Here is a 19,105-nt window from a genome sequence, read left to right as displayed (position 1 = left end):
AACCTAAGGACCTTTAAAGAATACCAGGGCCATAGGGCCCCGCCTACCTTTCCGATGATCCATATAACGTTACTCATTGAGTATCACTGCGGTGAATTATTGAAATAAGTTAATAACAGCGCTCAGCGTTTATCACAGGTGTTAGCAAGAAGTAAGCTATCCAGAGGCACAGCCGCGAAAATTGTCCCAATGCCATAACGACCGTTGTAGCAGAAACTGAGTAACCCATTACATACGTTTATCACAGGTAGGTTGTTAACAAGCGGTGAACAAGCCCGTGTTCCAGCGGTGCCATGGCGGACTCGCTGTTCTGTGGCCCGGCCTACCCTTCTGTCAATGGCAACACTACAGCAGTGGACGTCAGGACCGAGGAGTGCCTCGTGGATGGACTCAACTTAATACCACATGCGGGGTACCTGCCATTGGCTCTTTTAGGTGAGTAACAGGTTGCAATTTTTGTTCTACCACCACGGGTGCGGAGGCGTATATATTCTCTGGAGGTACTATGCCATGTACGTGTGTTTCGCCCGGAGTTAGCCCCTACCAGGCTCCGCGGATCGCTGGTCAAATACTAGTACAATTTAGTAGAATTTTTTGAGGGAATAGTATGCTAAGCCATCGGGGAGTAGTCAGTACGCGACCCACGGAGCCTGTACGATTTCTATGTTAAAAGATGACATAACGTTACAGATGTCGTGTAAAATAGATACCATAAGTACCCAGCAGGTTGTAGGAGTAATACCTATAATGTGTCAATAGTTTCTGAAGTGTTGTATGTTTTTTATCCATTTCATTTGGCAGCTCTAGTACTGTGGAGATGGAAAAAGAGTAAAGCTACCGAGCGTCAGAAGGGATGGGTCTTGTTCCCAGGACACTACGCTCGATGGACCGTCACTCTCGTTCTTCTATTTATTACCCTTTGCGAGGTGAGATCATCTTTTCGAGAATTTGAAAAAAAAAATTGGTAACATCTCAAACCTTTGCTTCCCGTCCATTTTGGGTTTGTACGCGATGCTGTTAAGATCTGGGATGGATTTTCATGTATCTTTTGCATGCATATGAGACAGATGTACCTTACTTTTGGTTAACGTTGCTTGCTTACAATGTAAGCACGTATCTTATGAAGAACACCACTCTGTCATGACAGCCCTTGGCACTCCTTTGTATTTTCCCACACTTTGCATACGCTGTATACGCAGTCATCTTTATACAAGGCTCTTTAAGGTGTTCCCAATTGTTTAATGTAAGTTACAGTAAGGTTATCTGAGTAAAGGTATCACTCTGACAATGTTATAACAAAACATATCCACAGGTAGGGGAGGGTGTTGTATCGGACGGTTACACCCCAGGACATCACATCCACCTGTACCTGCCGTGGATAGTCGCACTACTGGCCACCCTGCTGGCATGTGTATACTACTACCAGGTAAGGAGGAACGCCTAAACGTTTTCACTCGATGGCCATATGCATGGTATGTAGATTGTTCTGCAGGTAAATCTTGTAGAAGAACAGTACCCTAACTTTGTACTAACACTTAGTAACAGCTAAGGTCAGCTCTTGTAGATATGTGGTTGTGATTAAAGAGCTTTCGTTATTCATTTACCAACCTGTTGAGAGTATTTGTGAAAATAGCGAAAGTGTTGTGAGGAAGCACGGAGCGTCATTGTATCGTCACGTTCACCAATAACATAGCTAAGATAGATCACAGACAGATAAACAGGTACCAGGTAAAGCAGGAAAAGACGGTGTACCGAGAGTGCGTAAAGGAACGAAAAGGAAAGTGCCAAAAGTGCGAAACGGAACGAAAAGGAAAGTACCGAAAGTGCGAAAAGAAACGAAAAGGAACGAAAGAGGACGAAAAGGAACAAAAAGGAACGTTCATTTTCGCACTTTCGGTAGACCCGGAAAAGGGATACATACAGTATTCGTGTTTACAACTGTTACAACATTTTGACACAGGTGGAAACGTCCAACAAACCCCGTCTGTTGTTACCGCTGTGCGTGTACTACGTCATGTCTGCCGGCTTCAAAGCTGCCCGGCTGGCTCATCTGTACAACCGTGACGTCAGCTCTACCCGACTCCGGCTCAGTCTGACATGGACGTCTGTCGTCCTATACGCAATGCATATCGTCATTGAAGGATATGCCATGTTCAAACTGGTAAATATCCCTTGGATTTGTTTCTTTGTATGGCTAACACAAGCAATGTAAACTTTGGGACTTATGAGTCGATCTAGCTCATATAGCGGTGCATGATGCAGTTTAAGGACGCCAGCCTCTTTTCACAAGTACTACCTACTACTCCCTACCTAGTCCCTTGACCTCCAGGTCGTTGGGGGGACAAGGTACAAGAACAAGTACATACATTCTCAATCTTATAAATACTCCTCATCGTAAGCGGTAGCAAGGCAGAAATGTAGCTGTATACCTGGCCGAATTCGAAGCGTAATACATTAGACAAAGTGTAATGCTTTTTTCCACAGCCTATAGCGTAAGCCTTTGGTACAGTTCGAGTTCATAGTGTTGGATTTTTTACGACGTGGCTTGGCCACGAAATACACGAGGCGTCACCATCTGAAATAACGAATGTAATCCCCCACATATATTGCTCTACTTGAGTTGGACTCTCCATCCCCACCCCCGGAATCTTAACCGTGATGTTACAACTTTTTGTCTTTACTTTAACAAAAGGTTATTTTACAAATGTTTTGTATTTACAGAAGTACCTGTCGGCCAGCCCAGTCCAGCTGAAGCCGCACAGCGACCTGAAGGATGACAACATGTACTACGTGTTTCCTTACGTCACGCTGCCGTCACGTCTCACGTTCTGGTGGGCCAGCTTCATCCTCCGGGTGGGCTACAAGGAACCTCTGGAGATGTCCCACCTGGGCAAGATCCCCAAGGTACTGAAAAGCATATTATTCTAAACACAGTCTTAAAGAACACTTGCAGCTAGTTGTGCAATGGTTAGGTGTAACAGGTCGTTCGGTGTAATATAACCAGCTGCTGCCGCGCCGCGTGCCTGCGAAGCTGATGTTACATCGAAGGGCGTATATTTACCGGTTCTAAAGACACGGATTCAGATGTAGAATATGCTTTAATGCCTATAGTCTAAACCGTTGTGTAAAAAACAAACATTAAATCACCCAGTCGAATGTTTTCTTGGGGACGAGCTCTACTCAAGGCAATGTACTTGTAGTTAAATGTAAGAGAACCAGAACACTGAATGTTTAGGTCTTTGACATTCATTCAACTCTTGTATCATTTTCAGCTAATGCGTGCCAAGCCATCGTATGGTGTATTCAAAGCCACTTATGACCATGACAAGGTAGGTTTACAATATCTCTTACTGCTGTAGTTCATTGTCATAGTATGGAATTTTAATCTTTTGCTACCAACAATTCTTCACAACTGATATTAATGTGGAATACGCACTGAGCGTCCTATCGCGTTGGGTAGGTATGAAACAAAATAACAACAGAAGTTGGTGAGACTGAATAAATGAAGTACTCAATACAAGAGATCGTCGTTTGCAGGAAAAGGCTGAAGCGAAGAACAAGAAGCTGTCGCTGTGGGGTGTCTACATCAAGTCCTTCAGCGGTGCCTTCCTCATCTCTGGTATCCTCAAACTCATGGTGGATGTCCTGACGTTTGCCAGTCCTCTGATCCTGAACGGTGTTGTCACCTGGGCCACTCTTAATCTCCAAGGGGGAGAAACGGAACAACCTGCAGCTGTTTACAGGGTAAGCGTATCTTTTACATTATCCACTAGGACATCTGCACATTCAAGTACATTGTATATTTATCTAATGTTACAAAAAAACTTGACTGATTGTAAAAATGCTCACGTTGTGGGTGTCGTATATGTTTGATAAAACCTGGTAAACAATGGGATTCCTTAAAATCTTGTGAGTTTACTCTTCAGATATCATATATATTGATACATTTCAACAGACGATAGAGATACATCACAGGTCAAGCACAACAACAATGATATGAGACAAATGCAAGTTTGGGGAAGCAATGATCGCACCCTGTGCATCCTCTGAAGTGCCATGGCATGCTTTTACAAAATTATATATGTCAAATTCTTGAATAGTTTTTGCTCGCTCCCATTGGTCCAGGGCCCGTACCTTGTGACAGCGGGAGAGTTCTTTGGGAACGGGTTCATCCTGATCATCGTGCTGCTAATCACCAATGTGCTGAGGTTCCAGTTTGAGTACTTCAGCGTCTACATGACCTTCCAGCAGGGGATACAGCTCAAAACTGCCCTACAGGTAATGAGATTTGGGCGGATAAAGGATCAACAGGCTACAGAAAGTAATTGTAGTATCTAAACACAGTGTTAAGGTCGTCTAATCTGTCTTTCCATCTTAGCATACTATTCTAACCCCACTGGATGCAAATAACTGTAAATGGCCTTAGCAGAAATAGATTTAGAAAAGGTTTCATCTCACTAAATAATACATTACAGTTTCTTCTCTGTTAAGCATAGACATGCATGCCATATACCACTGTTTTGCTTTGTTTTCAATTAGCATTCGGGTGAAGTTTTGAAATAAAGTTATTATCATCTCCATGTTTCTAGAGGCCACAAACCTCTTTATACCTACTGAAATGGGAACGTCAATGTAGAACATCTGGCAGAAGATTTCATCATTTTATGAATTACGAATATCCTTTAAAGATCCGTATCAAAGGTGTCTTTGAAATCTTTTTTTCCGTCCCCCAGACAATGATCTACAACAAAGTGCTGAAGCTTTCTTCCTGGGTGCTGAGCAGCGACAAGGTCACGGCAGGTCAAGTCATGAACCACGCCGGTATGGACGCCACGATGCTGATGTTCATGATGACAATGATCCACAACCTGTGGTCCATGCCGATTCAGGTAACAGTATTTTGTCTGTCAGCAACAATCTCAACAAATTCTTGAAGCATCAACAAATTGTTGAACTAGCTGGCGTTTTTTTTCCGATACACACAATACACACAATGCTGGTAATATCTAACGTTATATCTATTGCCTGTCCATAAACCTGCTTAATATTTATTGCTGAAGTTTTTAGTCAGTGTGATAACTCTTTGAGAATCTGCAATCTCATCTGAGTAGCAAGAAAGCCAGCTAAACAAAGTAAGAATCAACGTATTTTGATACAATTAAAAGTTTCATTGGACATTTTCTTTTGGTTCCTTAGCTTGTTGCTGGCTGTATCCTGCTGTACTTCCAACTGGGCTGGAGCGCCGTGGTGGGGGCTCTACTCATCATCATCATGTCTCCTGTCAACTACAAAATAGCAAGGAAATCAGAGGAACTCACAAAGACGAAAATGGTAATTGGTAATGGTAAAACACTAATAAATCCAGTGCATGAGGAACCAAGAACTATCATTCTAGCAAATATATGCAAAAAGCCTGAAAACTGAAGGATGCATTGTAAACTCATTTTGTGGGTATATATTTTTTACAATGTTTCAATGTCATTCTTGCAGGCCGCATCAGATACTCGCATGAAGCACATCAACGAAACTATTCAGGTGAGGAATTGTTATTTTGTTACAGAAGTTGTTAAGTCAGCAGGCCATTTCAGTGTTCTTGACTTGAGTATCTATGCTATCATTATTCGATGGGTTTCGATTATTTTGTGTGTCGCCCTCTGTATGTCTTATTCATGTCTACTTGTTCACACAGGCTATTAAACTTCTGAAGCTCTACGCCTGGGAACAGATGTTTAGTGACAAAGTGCTCGACGCCCGTAACAAGGAAGTCAAGGAAATGTACAAACGAGCTGGCTGGGAAATCCTCACTTGTAAGTAGAACCATTGACATTATGACAGTAAATATGACTCATTTGAAGACTGAAATTGCCTAGCATGTGTCAGAGAAACCTGTCATCCTTCAATCAATCATTCCTGACTGTTGATATCCTGGACAGAAATACTCGGAATATGATGGCATTGATGTGCTTGTAATGTTTTCCAGCGTTCATCACACAAGCAACTCCTGTGGCTGCGACGCTCATCGTGAGTTACTCATTTTGTGTAGAAAAGTTATAATATTTAAAATCAAATTACTTGATATTACCAAAATGACGTCTTAAACAATTGCAACCATCGGTGCAAAAACTTATTACGACATTCCTTTCCCTGTTTTCCAGTCATTTGGTACATACGAGTTCTTCAATAATCAGCCGCTAACAGCGGCCAGTGCCTTCACATCGCTTTCCCTCTTCAACATCATGGGGTTCCCGCTTACCGTCTTCCCCATCCTGCTCCGTACGGCCATCAACGCCGCCGTGGCGACCAAACGGCTGAAACCGTTCTTTGAGTCTTCAGAGGTCGAGGAACTGGGGAACCTGTCTCGTCCTGACATCCATGATGATGACGACGACGATGAGGAAAGCCCGAACGGAACTGCAGATGGAACCATCGTCTCGGTAATTATCTTTCTTATACACATCTGCCGTATCATCAACTAGTCCACACAAAACAGACATGTTGGGACAAGGTGAAGTAGTCATCTTTTTAGATGTTATGAGTTATGACTGTTTTGGTTTTGGTTCCAACCCTTTTGCAACATTACATAGACACATATGTTCTGCTTGTGTTGTGTAGACAATATGATTGCTGTCTAAAATCAGTCATATTTAAGTAATTCGCATGTTATCAACAATCACATGGCATATTTCCTATCCACAAATACTGTACAACGTTACTACTTGACGTTGCATGTACAGATTGTAATCAGCATATTTCCAACAGGTACCAGACGTGAAGGTTTTGACTTTTAAAGATCACAAGAAAAACCTCCACGAAACTGAGAATAGTGTCGAGCTGAAGCAGCTTGTCGAAGGGCTGTCACAGTCGGACATAGCAGAGGATGTAGCTGTTGAGGTCTGTTCAATTCTTTCACTCTTTATACATGTACATGGACATCATTCTTTCGGTAACATTCTGTACTAACTTTCATACGATGATGGCTACCTTATCGATAGATAATGACATATCTACCAGTTTTGTCAAATATATTCCTGTGGTCATTTAGGTATAAATAACTGTGTGAATCTCCCCTCCATAGATCCGTGATGGCAACTTTTCCTGGGAGTTGGAGTCTGACAGTGCAGCACTCAATGATATCAACCTGGCAGTACAGAAAGGTAGGCAATGCTACTGCAATCATGGGCATTCATAATCAAAGACTGAAATAACACCAATATTTGGTATGGCAAAGGCATTTGCTTCCTACTATTATTGTCGCCTCTTTTAGATTACTTTGCACTACACACATTCTCTATTTCGACGTCTCCCTGTTTTGACCACTGATATTCTTTCTCGTTACAGGAAAGCTGACCGTCGTTGTTGGGCAGGTGGGAAGTGGAAAGTCTTCCTTGTGTTCCGCTATTCTCGGGGAGATGAGAACCCTTTCTGGACAAGTCCTATGGGGGAAGTCAGTAACATTCTTCATTTCAGTAATGGATCCTAATATTTATGGATCCTTACAATTACACAGAAACAACAAGACTAATTAATAGATAAATGCATGGGAGTTGGTTACAACAATTATCGTAGTCTAAGCTAGATATACATTGCATGTTTGAACCATGACGAGCGCAAGTATTTAAGTTCAATTATGTATTGTGTTAGTTGTAAAACTTTTTATTCTAATCATTTCACCCACCGAAATAGCAAAAGGGGATAACCTATGTAATTGCATCTGTAGCTGTAAAAAAGCAGCGCAATATTTCTTTGGTTTTAACATTTGATAAATCGATATGCATTTTTCCAGCACTCTGTTTATCTGGAGTAGATCAACAGCAATAATTGATTTACGTTTTTCAGTACATTATACCCTTTAGATCATCAACTGAACAAATATCTTGTCTTCCCATCTGCAAAAGGGAGCACAACAGTGTTGCCTACGGGGCGCAGAAACCATGGCTTCTCAATGCTACCTTGAGGGACAACATCACCTTTGGACGACCCTTTGATAACACCAGGTATGTCATAGGCTCCTCGTTCCAATTTGTCATGACGTACAACACAAATTGAGGCATTGCGTCTTGCACATTCATAAGTGTTGAAAAAATACGAGTAGACAAGAAGGTATATGTCAGGCAATGCCTTGAGGCAAAGTGAATAGCACTCTATTATTACAAGATTCCTTTTGTTGCATCTTCCAGGTACCAGAAGGTGATATCAGCCTGCTGCCTGCAGCCTGACATCGACATTCTCCCTGGCGGTGACATGACAGAGATTGGAGAAAAGGTATAAACAGACTGTATATTATGGATGTATCACTTTCAACGAAAAGCTCTGACTGCCTTCAGAATAATCTTGGACGGTCCAAACCAAAATCGTATACCATCTGTACAATTTGCTGAACTATTATGACGTAGCAGACGGTTAAACCTGTTTATGATGATGTTGACATCGTTTTCCTTTTCAGGGAATCAACTTGAGTGGCGGCCAGAAACAGAGAGTCAGTCTGGCAAGAGCGCTGTACTCAAACAGTGATATCGTCATACTGGTGAGTGAGATATGCTATCTAGCCCATTTAGTTGCTGTCATTTTCTATGTCAAGAAAGGCAGGCAATTTTGCATGTTCTTATCAGTAGCTTGTGTGATAGTAATCATATTTCAATGATGGTTCCAGGTTCAAGTGGTATAACCTATCAGGATGTCTTTGAGTGGAACCTTTCTACCGAGTCCAAAATTGGGACTGATCAATCAAACCGTAAAACCTTTGCTTCCTTTGTCAATGTGATACAACAGGATGACCCTTTGTCCGCTCTGGACGCTCACGTCGGAGGTGATGTGTTTGAGCACGGCATCATGGCACACTTGATAAACGACGAGAAGCGGACAGTGGTCCTGGTCACCCACAAACTGCAGTACCTGGAGGAGAGTCAGTATGTAAGTGGTGATTTTGTTGAAGTATTTCCACTCCTATACGAAGATGGATTGATATCTCCACTTATGTCACTGTACTCGGCATAACACGTAGACATTACCGTGTCAATCCCATGCAATAAAAAATGTAATAAATAAATTATGTTACAATATGTTATAATAAATAAATTATGTTATGTTACAATTTTGAAAACCATATATTCGTACACAAAATGCGCTTACCAACAAGCTTTCGATCAGTCCTCTGATCCTTATCATGCTGAAATGACCCAAAGCCTAAGTCACACATCCAGACCGGAAATCTGACGTCAGTAAAGGGTCAATGGTGCTTGTCAGTCGGTATCAACCCCCGGCTGAGGGAAGGTTTCATGAAAGCTTTGAGTCTGCTACTAGTGTTGACAGGTTACTATTGTGTTGTTGTTTGTACGAATCTCTGAAACTCTGCGCGTGATTAATGTAGATTGTTGCCGTGGAGAATGGACGGATCCTGGCCCAGGGAACCATGGATGACATACGTCAGTCCAACCCTGATCTGTGTGACAGCTGGAGGGAGATCATTGCAAAGGGCATCCGTGAGACACAGGAAAGGTGAGTGTTTCACTAACCTTTTTTTCAACACTGTCATTTTCAAATTTCATCATGATATTCAATATCAAACATGGTAGCATAACGGAATGTTCTGGTTCAGAGTCTATCGCAAAGAAATACCCCCAATTTGGACTTATCAACTCCAATTCTTACTTCGTCCGGACGACTGTGTATGTATGTCTTATGAGACTTCCCAGGTTGTTGATTATAACTGAATGTTATCTTGAATTATATCAGAGCACTATGTTATCATAATATTGAATTATATCAGAGCACAGAGCTTTAGATGTCTTCGGTTATAGGACAGGTTCAACCCGGCCGGAAATATGTCAATTTATGTCTAAATCGTGATTTATTGTTCTTCGTATTTTCTTCTAAGGGCAAGAACTCGCACCATCTCAGCGAGTAGCACCGCTAGTGGGGAAGAGGGAGAGGCGGACATGTCAGCCGAGGCCGAGCGAGCTGCGCTGGTGAGGCAGATCTCCCGCCAAAACTCACACATGTCATCCATCAGGTCACGGTCCACCTCCTTCGGGAAGAAGGACGGTAAGGAAGATGAGGAAGACGACGAGGATGAGTTGGATGAACAAAAAGGTAGGCTACATCACCTGCTATATGGTATATCTCGTGATTATATGTGAAAATTGTGTCACTGGTCAAATATCAATGAATGAACATTTTGCTATTGATTTACCAATGCAAAGAGGAGGAGATGGACAAGCTGAATGATACAAAAGGTAGGATTTATTACATTATGGCTGCCGTCTCTCGCATGATTGATAATATCTATAGAACAACATAACTGGCCAAATATCAATGAATAAAGACATTTATTGTTCACATACGCCCAGAGTTAAGTACAGGCAACAGCAATATAGATTTCAGGTACATATATAACCGTTACAATGTCAAGGTTACACAATAATTATATTTTAGATCTGTTTACAATTGCATAATATGTCTTCTTGTATACGTTCAATAGAATAACTATATTAATCAATGTAATCAGTAATCATCATTAGAATATAGAACCCCTATAACGTTAATTTCCCGAATTTATGCTTTTATGTTGCATGGGAAAATGAGCATTGAAAAGAACCCGATTGATTTTTAATAAACAATGATTTTTTGTAATTCTTTTTTAATTGAGGTGTGTATTTGTGCCATTTTTTCACCAGCCTCAAAAGATGAGGAAGAAAAGAAGGCGGGTGAGTTGAGCTGAAGCACAGCATGTGCACGTCAGGGGTACTGAACACCCTGTTTCTAATTATGCATGGGTGTTCTTGTCTGTCAGGCTGTCAGGTGGTAGTGGGTCTGAATTGCATGTTGTGCTCTCTGTGTCCTACTTGCAGCTGTTTATTGTGACGTCAATGGAATACTGCATACACAAGAATTGGCACATCAGATGGGGCATGTGGTTGAATCCTCTCCATACCCTAGACACACACCTTTCTGACCATAACAACCCGCATGTCATCTTTTCTGTTATAATTATAACAGTTTCATAACGTTTCCATCTTGCCTTCCAGTCCACTAACCAGCATGGGATGAAAGACCAACACTAACTTCCCTGGATCATTCATTACGAAGTTGTGTCCACTTTAAATGCACTAGGCATGTTGTTGTCGACATTTTGAGCATTTTTGTCTGCTCCTGAAGTTACTAGGATGATTGCAACAATGCCCCAACCTTAGAATGAAGGCAATTTAGATACGTGGACAAACTCTCAATGGATGGTTTGGGGTGAATGGACAAAACGGAATGGACAAAAAGCATGGTAAACATCTCTTTGGTGCATTAGGATTACATCTTAATTTGGTATTGTATTGAAATATTGTACAAAATCTTTCAGCTGCGGAGGGGAAACTAGTTGCAGATGAGGAGCGATCGGTAGGATCAGTCAAAGTGCAGCACTACCTCACCTACGCCGCAGCCTGTGGGTCCATCATTGTAATCTTTGTCCTGCTGTCTCAGGTAAAATGACCCTTCTCCTGTACAATAAGATTTATGCATAATGTACATATTAAAGGCATAAGCCACTTATATGGAGTTAAGTGTATGAAATTTCACTTTATTTATGTCCTGATCAAGGTAAAGAGAATTGATAACAATATGAAATCTTTGTCGTTTGACTGTGTTGGAGATGACTAGTGTATCGTCTCTTTTTCCCTGCCTCACAGCTGGCTAAACAAGGGTTACAGGTTGGCATTGACTTCTGGCTCTCAGCTTGGGCTACAGCAGGCTCTGCTGCTCTGGCTATGAACAACACGGCCGTCAATCAAACCTTTGGAAATGCCACTCAGGTGAGTTTTTCAAACCTGATTCAATCCTTGACTCTAGTCAGTGACACTAGCAGATGTTGACAGGAGACATGGTGGAAGTTTCCTTTATTGTGAGGAATATGTGTGAATACAGTCTATGAAGACACTGGTTGTCAGTATTCTAAAATGTCTCACTTTTCTCCACAGGCACCTCCAGCTGTAGATGTTAATTATTACATCATAGGCTACACAGGACTGGCGCTGGCAGCCATCACCGTAACAGCCTTCGCATCCGTCGTTACGATTCTGTCCATGATCAAAGGGGCCAAGAATCTACACGAGGCAATGGTCCGGAACATCGTTCTTGCTCCAATGCGGTCAGTCATTCTTTAAGAATCACCGATAGTTCTTGGTTTATTGAAAACTTTGAGACTTTTACATAAAACAAAACAACACCAATCTAAAAACACATCTGACCTATTTCCTCTCCCAGATTCTTTGACACAACTCCTACCGGAAGGGTGCTGAATCGCATGGCAGAGGACACCGCAACCATAGACTTGGTAAGCCCAATGCACGCATGCTTACTAAGACAACGGCAAGTGGCATGAACTGGAATCTTAGAACTATATGTATAAGCTCATTCACTCATTAACTATGATATGACAGTGGTAATTATCAGATCATGTATGATGAAATCTGACTTTTACAGGAGGATGAAATTGTCAAAATGGTGATTTTTACCGTCATGCACATTCAATGACACAACTGTGTCTCTATATCTTTGCAACCGATCCTCTTCAGAAGTTTGCAATAATCTATTTCGTACTTAACCATCCTAGCGTCTACCGTTCATGATGGAGCATCTGATCCGCGTGATTCTGCTTGTGTGCTCGGCTCTTCTCGTCAACGCCGTGGTGACGCCATTTTTCCTCATCGGTGCGATTCCGATCATCATCCTTTACTTCATTGTGCAGAAGTATTACCGTGCAACGGCCAGGTGAGAGGCGTGATCAGTCACACAGTTACATTATGTAACCTCATTCGCTGACTTCTGGGGCGACGGCGTTTATTTTGGAACGCTGATTAACGATTTTCAACATGGGCTAAGACTCTCTATGCTGGGAAAAGTAGTTTTTCTTCCCCCTTTCAATGCATAGAGAAACGTAGCCAACGTTGACAACCGTGAATCAGCGCTCCCCACAAAATAAAAAACGTTGCCGCCCCAAAAGTCTGCAAAGGAGGCTAATTGTATTCATCTTTAACTTCTAAAGCACCCTGAAACTTCATGCAGACAACATGCTTACGCGTATTTATTTACCCCACCACTTGTTGTTCCAGACATTTTTTCGAGTGACCTTCATGTTGTCTGATTTCTGTTCCTACATTTTGTGTATATATAGTAACAGACTTTATGAAATGTGCAGGAAACATATTTCACGTCTTTCATATCATGGTGCAGATAGACTACTAATCCAGTGGTATGCTTACAGGGAAATCCAGCGTCTGGACAACATCAACAAGTCCCCTGTGTTTGCCCACTTCTCAGAGACACTTGGAGGACTGACTACCGTTCGTGCCTACAGGTAATGACACAGACACATTTTCATATACGAATGCACTGATTCAGAGGAGGTAACTTACCCCATACAATGTTTTATGCAGATATTGAATTGTAATATTTTGGGTGTATTGTGCTCTGATCTTATCAATGTCCCAACCTGGATATTCTAATATTGTATTTATTTTTCAACTAGTACATGTATGTTAAATCCAACAAAATATACTTGAGTACTTGAAACTTCATTTTTACTTATAGAAAAATTTGAAAACCATATAAAATTCATTTTATTTTTCATTTGCACAGGATGGAGAAGAGGTTCAGTTCGTCCATCATGGACAAACTTGACCGGAGCAACACCCCGTTTTACTACACTGCCGCCACCGCCTGTTGGATAGGATCCAGGCTTGTAGGTTTAAGTCTTTAGTATCTATAAGCTTCTAATCCATCTTAATTTTGATCCATTGTTTACACATTTCTAGTTGATGTCAAAGCAAAGTTGTCTAATTATCATGCTCCTTCCCCCGATGTTATGCAGGGGTACATGGGAGGCACCATTGTTTTCCTGGCCGGTCTATCTGCCATGTTGGCCGCCATGTTTGGAACAGTCTCCCCAGCTATGGTTGGCCTGTCCATCACCTACGCACTCAATGTAAGTTACCTGACTGCTATTGTTCAAAGAACAAATGTTAAATGGCAATGCTATAAACCAGAATCGTTGTCTCTCACCATGATTAGGTAAGGGCGCGGTAACATAGGTCGTGCGATGGTCATACGATCCCTAGCTTCGGGCATTTTGGAGAACACAAATGTACGTCTCTTGCAAATTTCAACTATCTTGGTACACAAAATGCTGTTTTGTATCTATATAGGTGTTTGGTTCTGTCACGGCCTGCTTGAAAATCCTATGGCATCAAAATTGTACAACGATCGCTCGACCTATGTGGCCGCGCCCTAACACAGCAGAAGACAAAGCGACACAGAAAGTGATATATTCCTACCAACACTTTACATTTACAGATCCAGATGTACCTCCTGTGGGTTGTGCGTGGCTACGCAGAGGTGGAGATGATGATGAATTCTGTGGAGAGGGTGGACCAATACTCATCCACACCAACAGAACCATACCACAAAGATGGTAGGAGACCTTCTTTTTACAAACAGGGGCTCAGACCTTATAAAATGTATGATTCAAAATACAAAACTCAAGTTGAAATCATCATGATATTGCACTCAAAGTATTGTAATAACTGCTTTAGATAAGCAATCGAATAAATAGTTGATAACTTATCATTTTGCACAGGTAACGTCATCCCCGATGACAACTGGCCATCTAAAGGAGAAGTGTCCTTTGAAAACGTCTCCGTCAGGTATGACAAAACTCTGGACCCGGTTCTGACTGACGTGTCGGCAACAATTGAAGCAGGCGAAAAGGTAAGTCGTGCGTAAATTGATAGAATTGACAATTTATGGCAAATCATAACAAAACAACTGTTGATTTATGGCTGGTCATTGATAATAAACATAGATTTTTGTTCAAAAGTAAACGTTGTGTCTTGCTCCCCTCCAGGTCGGCATTTGTGGACGCACGGGAAGTGGGAAGTCATCATTGACTCTTGCTTTATTCAGGATGATCGACAACTTCAAAGGTTGGAATGGTTTTGTTGTAATTGATATTCATGTTTTACCCTTGAATTTGATCTTTATTATTGTATATTTCAGAACTAGAATGCTGATGGCATAGTTTTCTATATGTAATACGTTTTGTTGATTAAAATAAACAACTTGACATCTTTGGCATTTTTGTCCAATCGCAGGAAAGATCACCATAGATGGGATTGACATCAGTCGAGTCCCGCTGACCACCCTGCGGTCACGTCTGTCCATCATCCCGCAGGACCCCGTGCTGTTCAGCGGCTCTGTCAGGTGTGTTTAACATCATGTTGCAAGTACAACTGATTTCGTAACTGATCAAGTTTAGAATCCTTAGGTTACTTACCGGAAACCTTATTCAGACAGCCATTTGACTGGTAGATCACAATGATATTTCAGTGCGGTCTAATCGGTGTCAACATGATGTAATATAAACTCGGCACAAAAAGTTTGGAATATCAACTTTGGCTGATCATATTTCCGTTGTTTCTGCATCAATTTTAATGTGTTGTATATCAATAGAAAGCGTGTGTGATTTCCTTTTATATGGTATCAAACTCCTCATGATTTTAAATTCGTGAAAAGAGCACCAGGGTTACTTACGTCAGTGGGTCACGAAAAAAATGTGCCAAAATTTCAATTTTTGTGTTCAACTCTGTATCATCCTGCTTGTATGGTTGTGGGTGTCAAGGATTCAATCTATCCTTTTTTTCACGTAATCTTTGGTATACAGAACATCCAAGTTTATCTTGAACATTTGAGGAGAGTATATGTGTATTTTGGGTGTTGGATGACCGATTCGAAGTGTGGATGCGGCAAGGAGAATGCCACGCCGACTGTCGCACGGATAGAGCGTAACAGCGCGTAGCGCTTGTTGTGGTGAATGTATGGCTGCCACAGGAAAAACAAGGTTCACTATCATCCCAGACAAGACAACCCCAATGCTGTGAGATACAAGGACACCATTCTCCATTCAGTCGCAATGTCTTACCCCTTCAATATTGGGTCGAATGACATTCTGTAAGATTACACCGCCCGTCCACGCACACAGTCTGCATTGATCCTTGCTCTGTGTGACGGGCGTTGTAGTCTAACACATGCAGAATTGCATTTGGTCCCCCACACACGCTGACGAGGTATGACATTGCGACTGCATGGAGAATGGTGTCCCTGTATCTCACAGCATTGAGGTTGTCTTGTCTGGGATGAGGGTGAACCTCGTTTTTCCTGTGGCAGCCATACATACACCACACCATGACACTGCCTCCACGAAGCGCTACGCGCTGTTACGCTCTATCCGTGCGACAGTCAGCGTGGCATTCTCCTTGCCGCCTCCACACCTCGATTCGGTCATCAACAGCCAAAAGGGCACATATACTCTTATCAAATATTAAAGATGAACTTGGATGCTCTGTATACCAAAGATTACGTGAAAAAAGGATAAATTGATTCCTTGACACCCACACCCATACCAGCAGGATGATACAGAGTTGAACACAAAAATTGAAATTTGGGCACTTTTTTTTCGTGACCCACTGACGTAAGTGGCCCTGGTGCTCGTTTCTAGAATTTATAGCCATAAGGAGTTTGATACCATATGAAAGGAAATCACACACGCTTTCTATTGATATATAACACATTAAAATTGATGCAGAAACAACGGAAATATGATCAGCCAAAGTTGATATTCCAAACTTTTTGTGCCTAGTTTAGTTTGAAATTAAACCAGTCAATTTATACGGATGAATTTGACACCAGATGGTCTGTTATCTTAAAGTTTCTCTTGACCATTCTTTGCCTCAACCACTTCAAGCTGACTGCTCCCAATCTTGTGCAGGTACAATCTGGATCCGTTCGACAAATGCAGCGATGAAGAGCTGTGGGAGGCTTTGGAGATCGCCCAACTAAAGACCGTGGTATCAGAACTACCCAACAAGCTAGGTGGGAACCGGATGTTAAGTCACTGACTGTTAGTTTTGATGTATAATTTTGTCCCAACCACATAACCTACCTTAGTATACTTTAGAAGACTTACCAGTACAAATGATTCTGACTTTCAGATGAGGCTGTTTCTGACGGCGGAGAGAACTTCAGTGTTGGCCAAAGACAGGTTCGTTTTATCTAATGACCAAAATGATGAAGCTTAACAGTGTGCCTCTTGTCATCTACCCTTTGCAAATAGACTGGTTACCTTGTAGGGTGCACAATTTGATTTTTTCCTGTCTCAATTACTGGTAATTGTTTCCATGATGATGACGTTTCTAAACGACTTGTTACTTTGTTCCTTCAGCTGTTCTGTCTGGCCAGGGCTTTCGTGAGGAAATGCCGGATACTCATCATGGATGAGGCAACTGCTTCCATAGACATGGAGACGGTAAGATATAAAAGCTAGCATTTTGCGTAAATTGATTATGGTCTTTTTTTGTGTATCTTTCATTCTGTTGTTTTCTTTAACAATACATGCAGAGGAAAATTACCTGAAAGTTTGTATTATTCACTTTGAACTTTGAACTTTATTAAAACACCACTTGGCAGGCACATAAGCCTGAATTTCGTAGGTGTGTACAATTACAGCAATACAAGCTTGCCATTACAACATTGTTTAGAAATTAGTACAAGTAATTTAAAAACATATATAGTAAGCTTTTTACATATATAGTACACTTTCAAGCAGTGAGCTATCGGCCTACAGCAGAATGATTTGTCTACAACAGTAGAATAGATTTTCATTCTGAGGTTTTCATAATTATGTATCTAATGTTCGTGTCTCCCACAATCACACAGGATTCCACTCTACAGAATGTAATCAAGACGGCCTTCCAGGATCGAACTGTCCTCACCATTGCAGTAAGTTTTTCTTTTCATTCTCATTATTTTGCAATGTGTATCAAGCGCGTAAATTGCAATGATGGTTCTTCCTTTCGACAGTGCAGTGCTGTCATAGCTTAAGATGCTTTGAGTCCATCTGACAAAAGTTTCTGCAGAGGAAAACATGTAATTGCACGTCGTTATTATACATAGCATCAGCTACATATTACAAATCAATTATTAGGAATCCAAGTTAGCTTAGTCTTGACTAATAGGAATAGAAATAAGACCGTTACGATTGAGTCTCTCAGACCAAGACTTGTATCTTTCTGTTCACAGCATCGTATCGCTACTATCCTGAACTCTGACCGGATTCTTGTGCTGGACCAAGGCAAAGTGGTCGAGAACGACACTCCAAAGAAGCTTCTGAAGCAGCCAGATGGCCTCTTTGCATCACTAGTTAAAGCCAACAAATAGTTATTCTGCTGGGATATGATATGCAATGTCTATTCCAATGATGTATTCAAGTGTTGCATTGAGTGTCTCTTCACCATGCTGTGTTTTGTGGTATTATGCTGTAGCGCACAAAACATCTGGAAACAATGCTTTTTAAAAAGCATCAAGTTTAGATAGTTTTCAATAATTCATGATCTCTCTGATGCAATGGATTGAAAACAATTGTGTCTAAGATTGCTGTCACACTACATTTATGATTGTGTGCATTAAATGTAACAGATTACTTGGGACCAGAAAATAGTTAAGAATATAGATATGGTGTTTGCGATATGTTTTGCTTAAGTTGATATGCACATTAAGCAATTCAAAAGATATCATTAAGTAACATCTCAATGTATCCAAATATTTCTTCTCATCATATTATTCAGGAAAATTTAATACTTTTAGTTAGTGTTTTACTAACACGCATTGTTATATGATGCTACAACTTTTCACAACATGTGACTACTGCCATAACGTCCGGGTGCTTAAAGTATGCTTTCACGTAATGAATCTGTTGCCATGTAAGGTTGCCTCACGGTGCTTCTGATCACAGCAACATGAACTCATGTTTAGGGATAGTTCTTGATAGCGTTAGCTTTCCATCCGACTATACTATTTGACGAAGGACGAGGTGGAAACGTGACTCATAAAGATGTGTTGCATGCGTTCATTGTGATGACCAAGTATTCATGTATGAGTCATTTTACAATTATGCTTTATAACGGAAGTGAGGGGAACATTTAATTGATCCAAACTTTGTGAAATTAGCTTAATATACTGGCCTGCTAGCTTCATTGCAATGTCAAGTTAGGAAGATATCCTGGCACGA

At 41.3% G+C, this 19,105-nt stretch overlaps 1 protein-coding gene across 5 annotated transcripts in view; it reads left to right on the top strand.

Annotated features, from left to right (window-relative positions):
- LOC118429055 (ATP-binding cassette sub-family C member 9-like) overlaps positions 1-18,723 on the top strand; it is a 21,399-nt gene extending 2,676 nt beyond the window's left edge. For 4 of the 5 annotated variants that reach the window (XM_035839400.1, XM_035839401.1, XM_035839399.1 and 1 more), the window contains exons 2-42: positions 248-435; positions 802-926; positions 1,313-1,426; positions 1,961-2,161; positions 2,722-2,904; positions 3,273-3,329; positions 3,538-3,744; positions 4,126-4,278; positions 4,734-4,889; positions 5,197-5,331; positions 5,491-5,535; positions 5,690-5,807; positions 5,981-6,021; positions 6,156-6,434; positions 6,760-6,891; positions 7,076-7,154; positions 7,339-7,444; positions 7,896-7,994; positions 8,178-8,262; positions 8,444-8,524; positions 8,770-8,910; positions 9,368-9,495; positions 9,875-10,089; positions 10,674-10,703; positions 11,348-11,469; positions 11,676-11,798; positions 11,964-12,133; positions 12,250-12,319; positions 12,599-12,756; positions 13,250-13,342; positions 13,624-13,726; positions 13,856-13,969; positions 14,338-14,455; positions 14,621-14,751; positions 14,888-14,966; positions 15,135-15,243; positions 16,808-16,911; positions 17,031-17,080; positions 17,261-17,344; positions 17,755-17,817; positions 18,118-18,723. In XM_035839400.1, the coding sequence (XP_035695293.1) occupies positions 294-435; positions 802-926; positions 1,313-1,426; positions 1,961-2,161; positions 2,722-2,904; positions 3,273-3,329; positions 3,538-3,744; positions 4,126-4,278; positions 4,734-4,889; positions 5,197-5,331; positions 5,491-5,535; positions 5,690-5,807; positions 5,981-6,021; positions 6,156-6,434; positions 6,760-6,891; positions 7,076-7,154; positions 7,339-7,444; positions 7,896-7,994; positions 8,178-8,262; positions 8,444-8,524; positions 8,770-8,910; positions 9,368-9,495; positions 9,875-10,089; positions 10,674-10,703; positions 11,348-11,469; positions 11,676-11,798; positions 11,964-12,133; positions 12,250-12,319; positions 12,599-12,756; positions 13,250-13,342; positions 13,624-13,726; positions 13,856-13,969; positions 14,338-14,455; positions 14,621-14,751; positions 14,888-14,966; positions 15,135-15,243; positions 16,808-16,911; positions 17,031-17,080; positions 17,261-17,344; positions 17,755-17,817; positions 18,118-18,255 (4,881 nt within the window). In that variant the 5' untranslated portion in view covers positions 248-293 and the 3' untranslated portion in view covers positions 18,256-18,723. The remainder of the gene's footprint in view (positions 1-247; positions 436-801; positions 927-1,312; positions 1,427-1,960; positions 2,162-2,721; positions 2,905-3,272; positions 3,330-3,537; positions 3,745-4,125; positions 4,279-4,733; positions 4,890-5,196; positions 5,332-5,490; positions 5,536-5,689; positions 5,808-5,980; positions 6,022-6,155; positions 6,435-6,759; positions 6,892-7,075; positions 7,155-7,338; positions 7,445-7,895; positions 7,995-8,177; positions 8,263-8,443; positions 8,525-8,769; positions 8,911-9,367; positions 9,496-9,874; positions 10,090-10,673; positions 10,704-11,347; positions 11,470-11,675; positions 11,799-11,963; positions 12,134-12,249; positions 12,320-12,598; positions 12,757-13,249; positions 13,343-13,623; positions 13,727-13,855; positions 13,970-14,337; positions 14,456-14,620; positions 14,752-14,887; positions 14,967-15,134; positions 15,244-16,807; positions 16,912-17,030; positions 17,081-17,260; positions 17,345-17,754; positions 17,818-18,117) is intronic. The other variant, XM_035839403.1, reaches the window with a different exon arrangement.
- Positions 18,724-19,105: the final 382 nt, after the last annotated feature.

This window comes from Branchiostoma floridae, chromosome 13 (assembly GCF_000003815.2).
Source record: "Branchiostoma floridae strain S238N-H82 chromosome 13, Bfl_VNyyK, whole genome shotgun sequence".
In the NCBI taxonomy this organism is placed as follows: Eukaryota; Metazoa; Chordata; class Leptocardii; order Amphioxiformes; family Branchiostomatidae; genus Branchiostoma; species Branchiostoma floridae.
The sequence above is the reverse complement of the archived record's forward strand: the minus strand, read 5'-3'. Positions and strand labels throughout refer to the sequence as shown.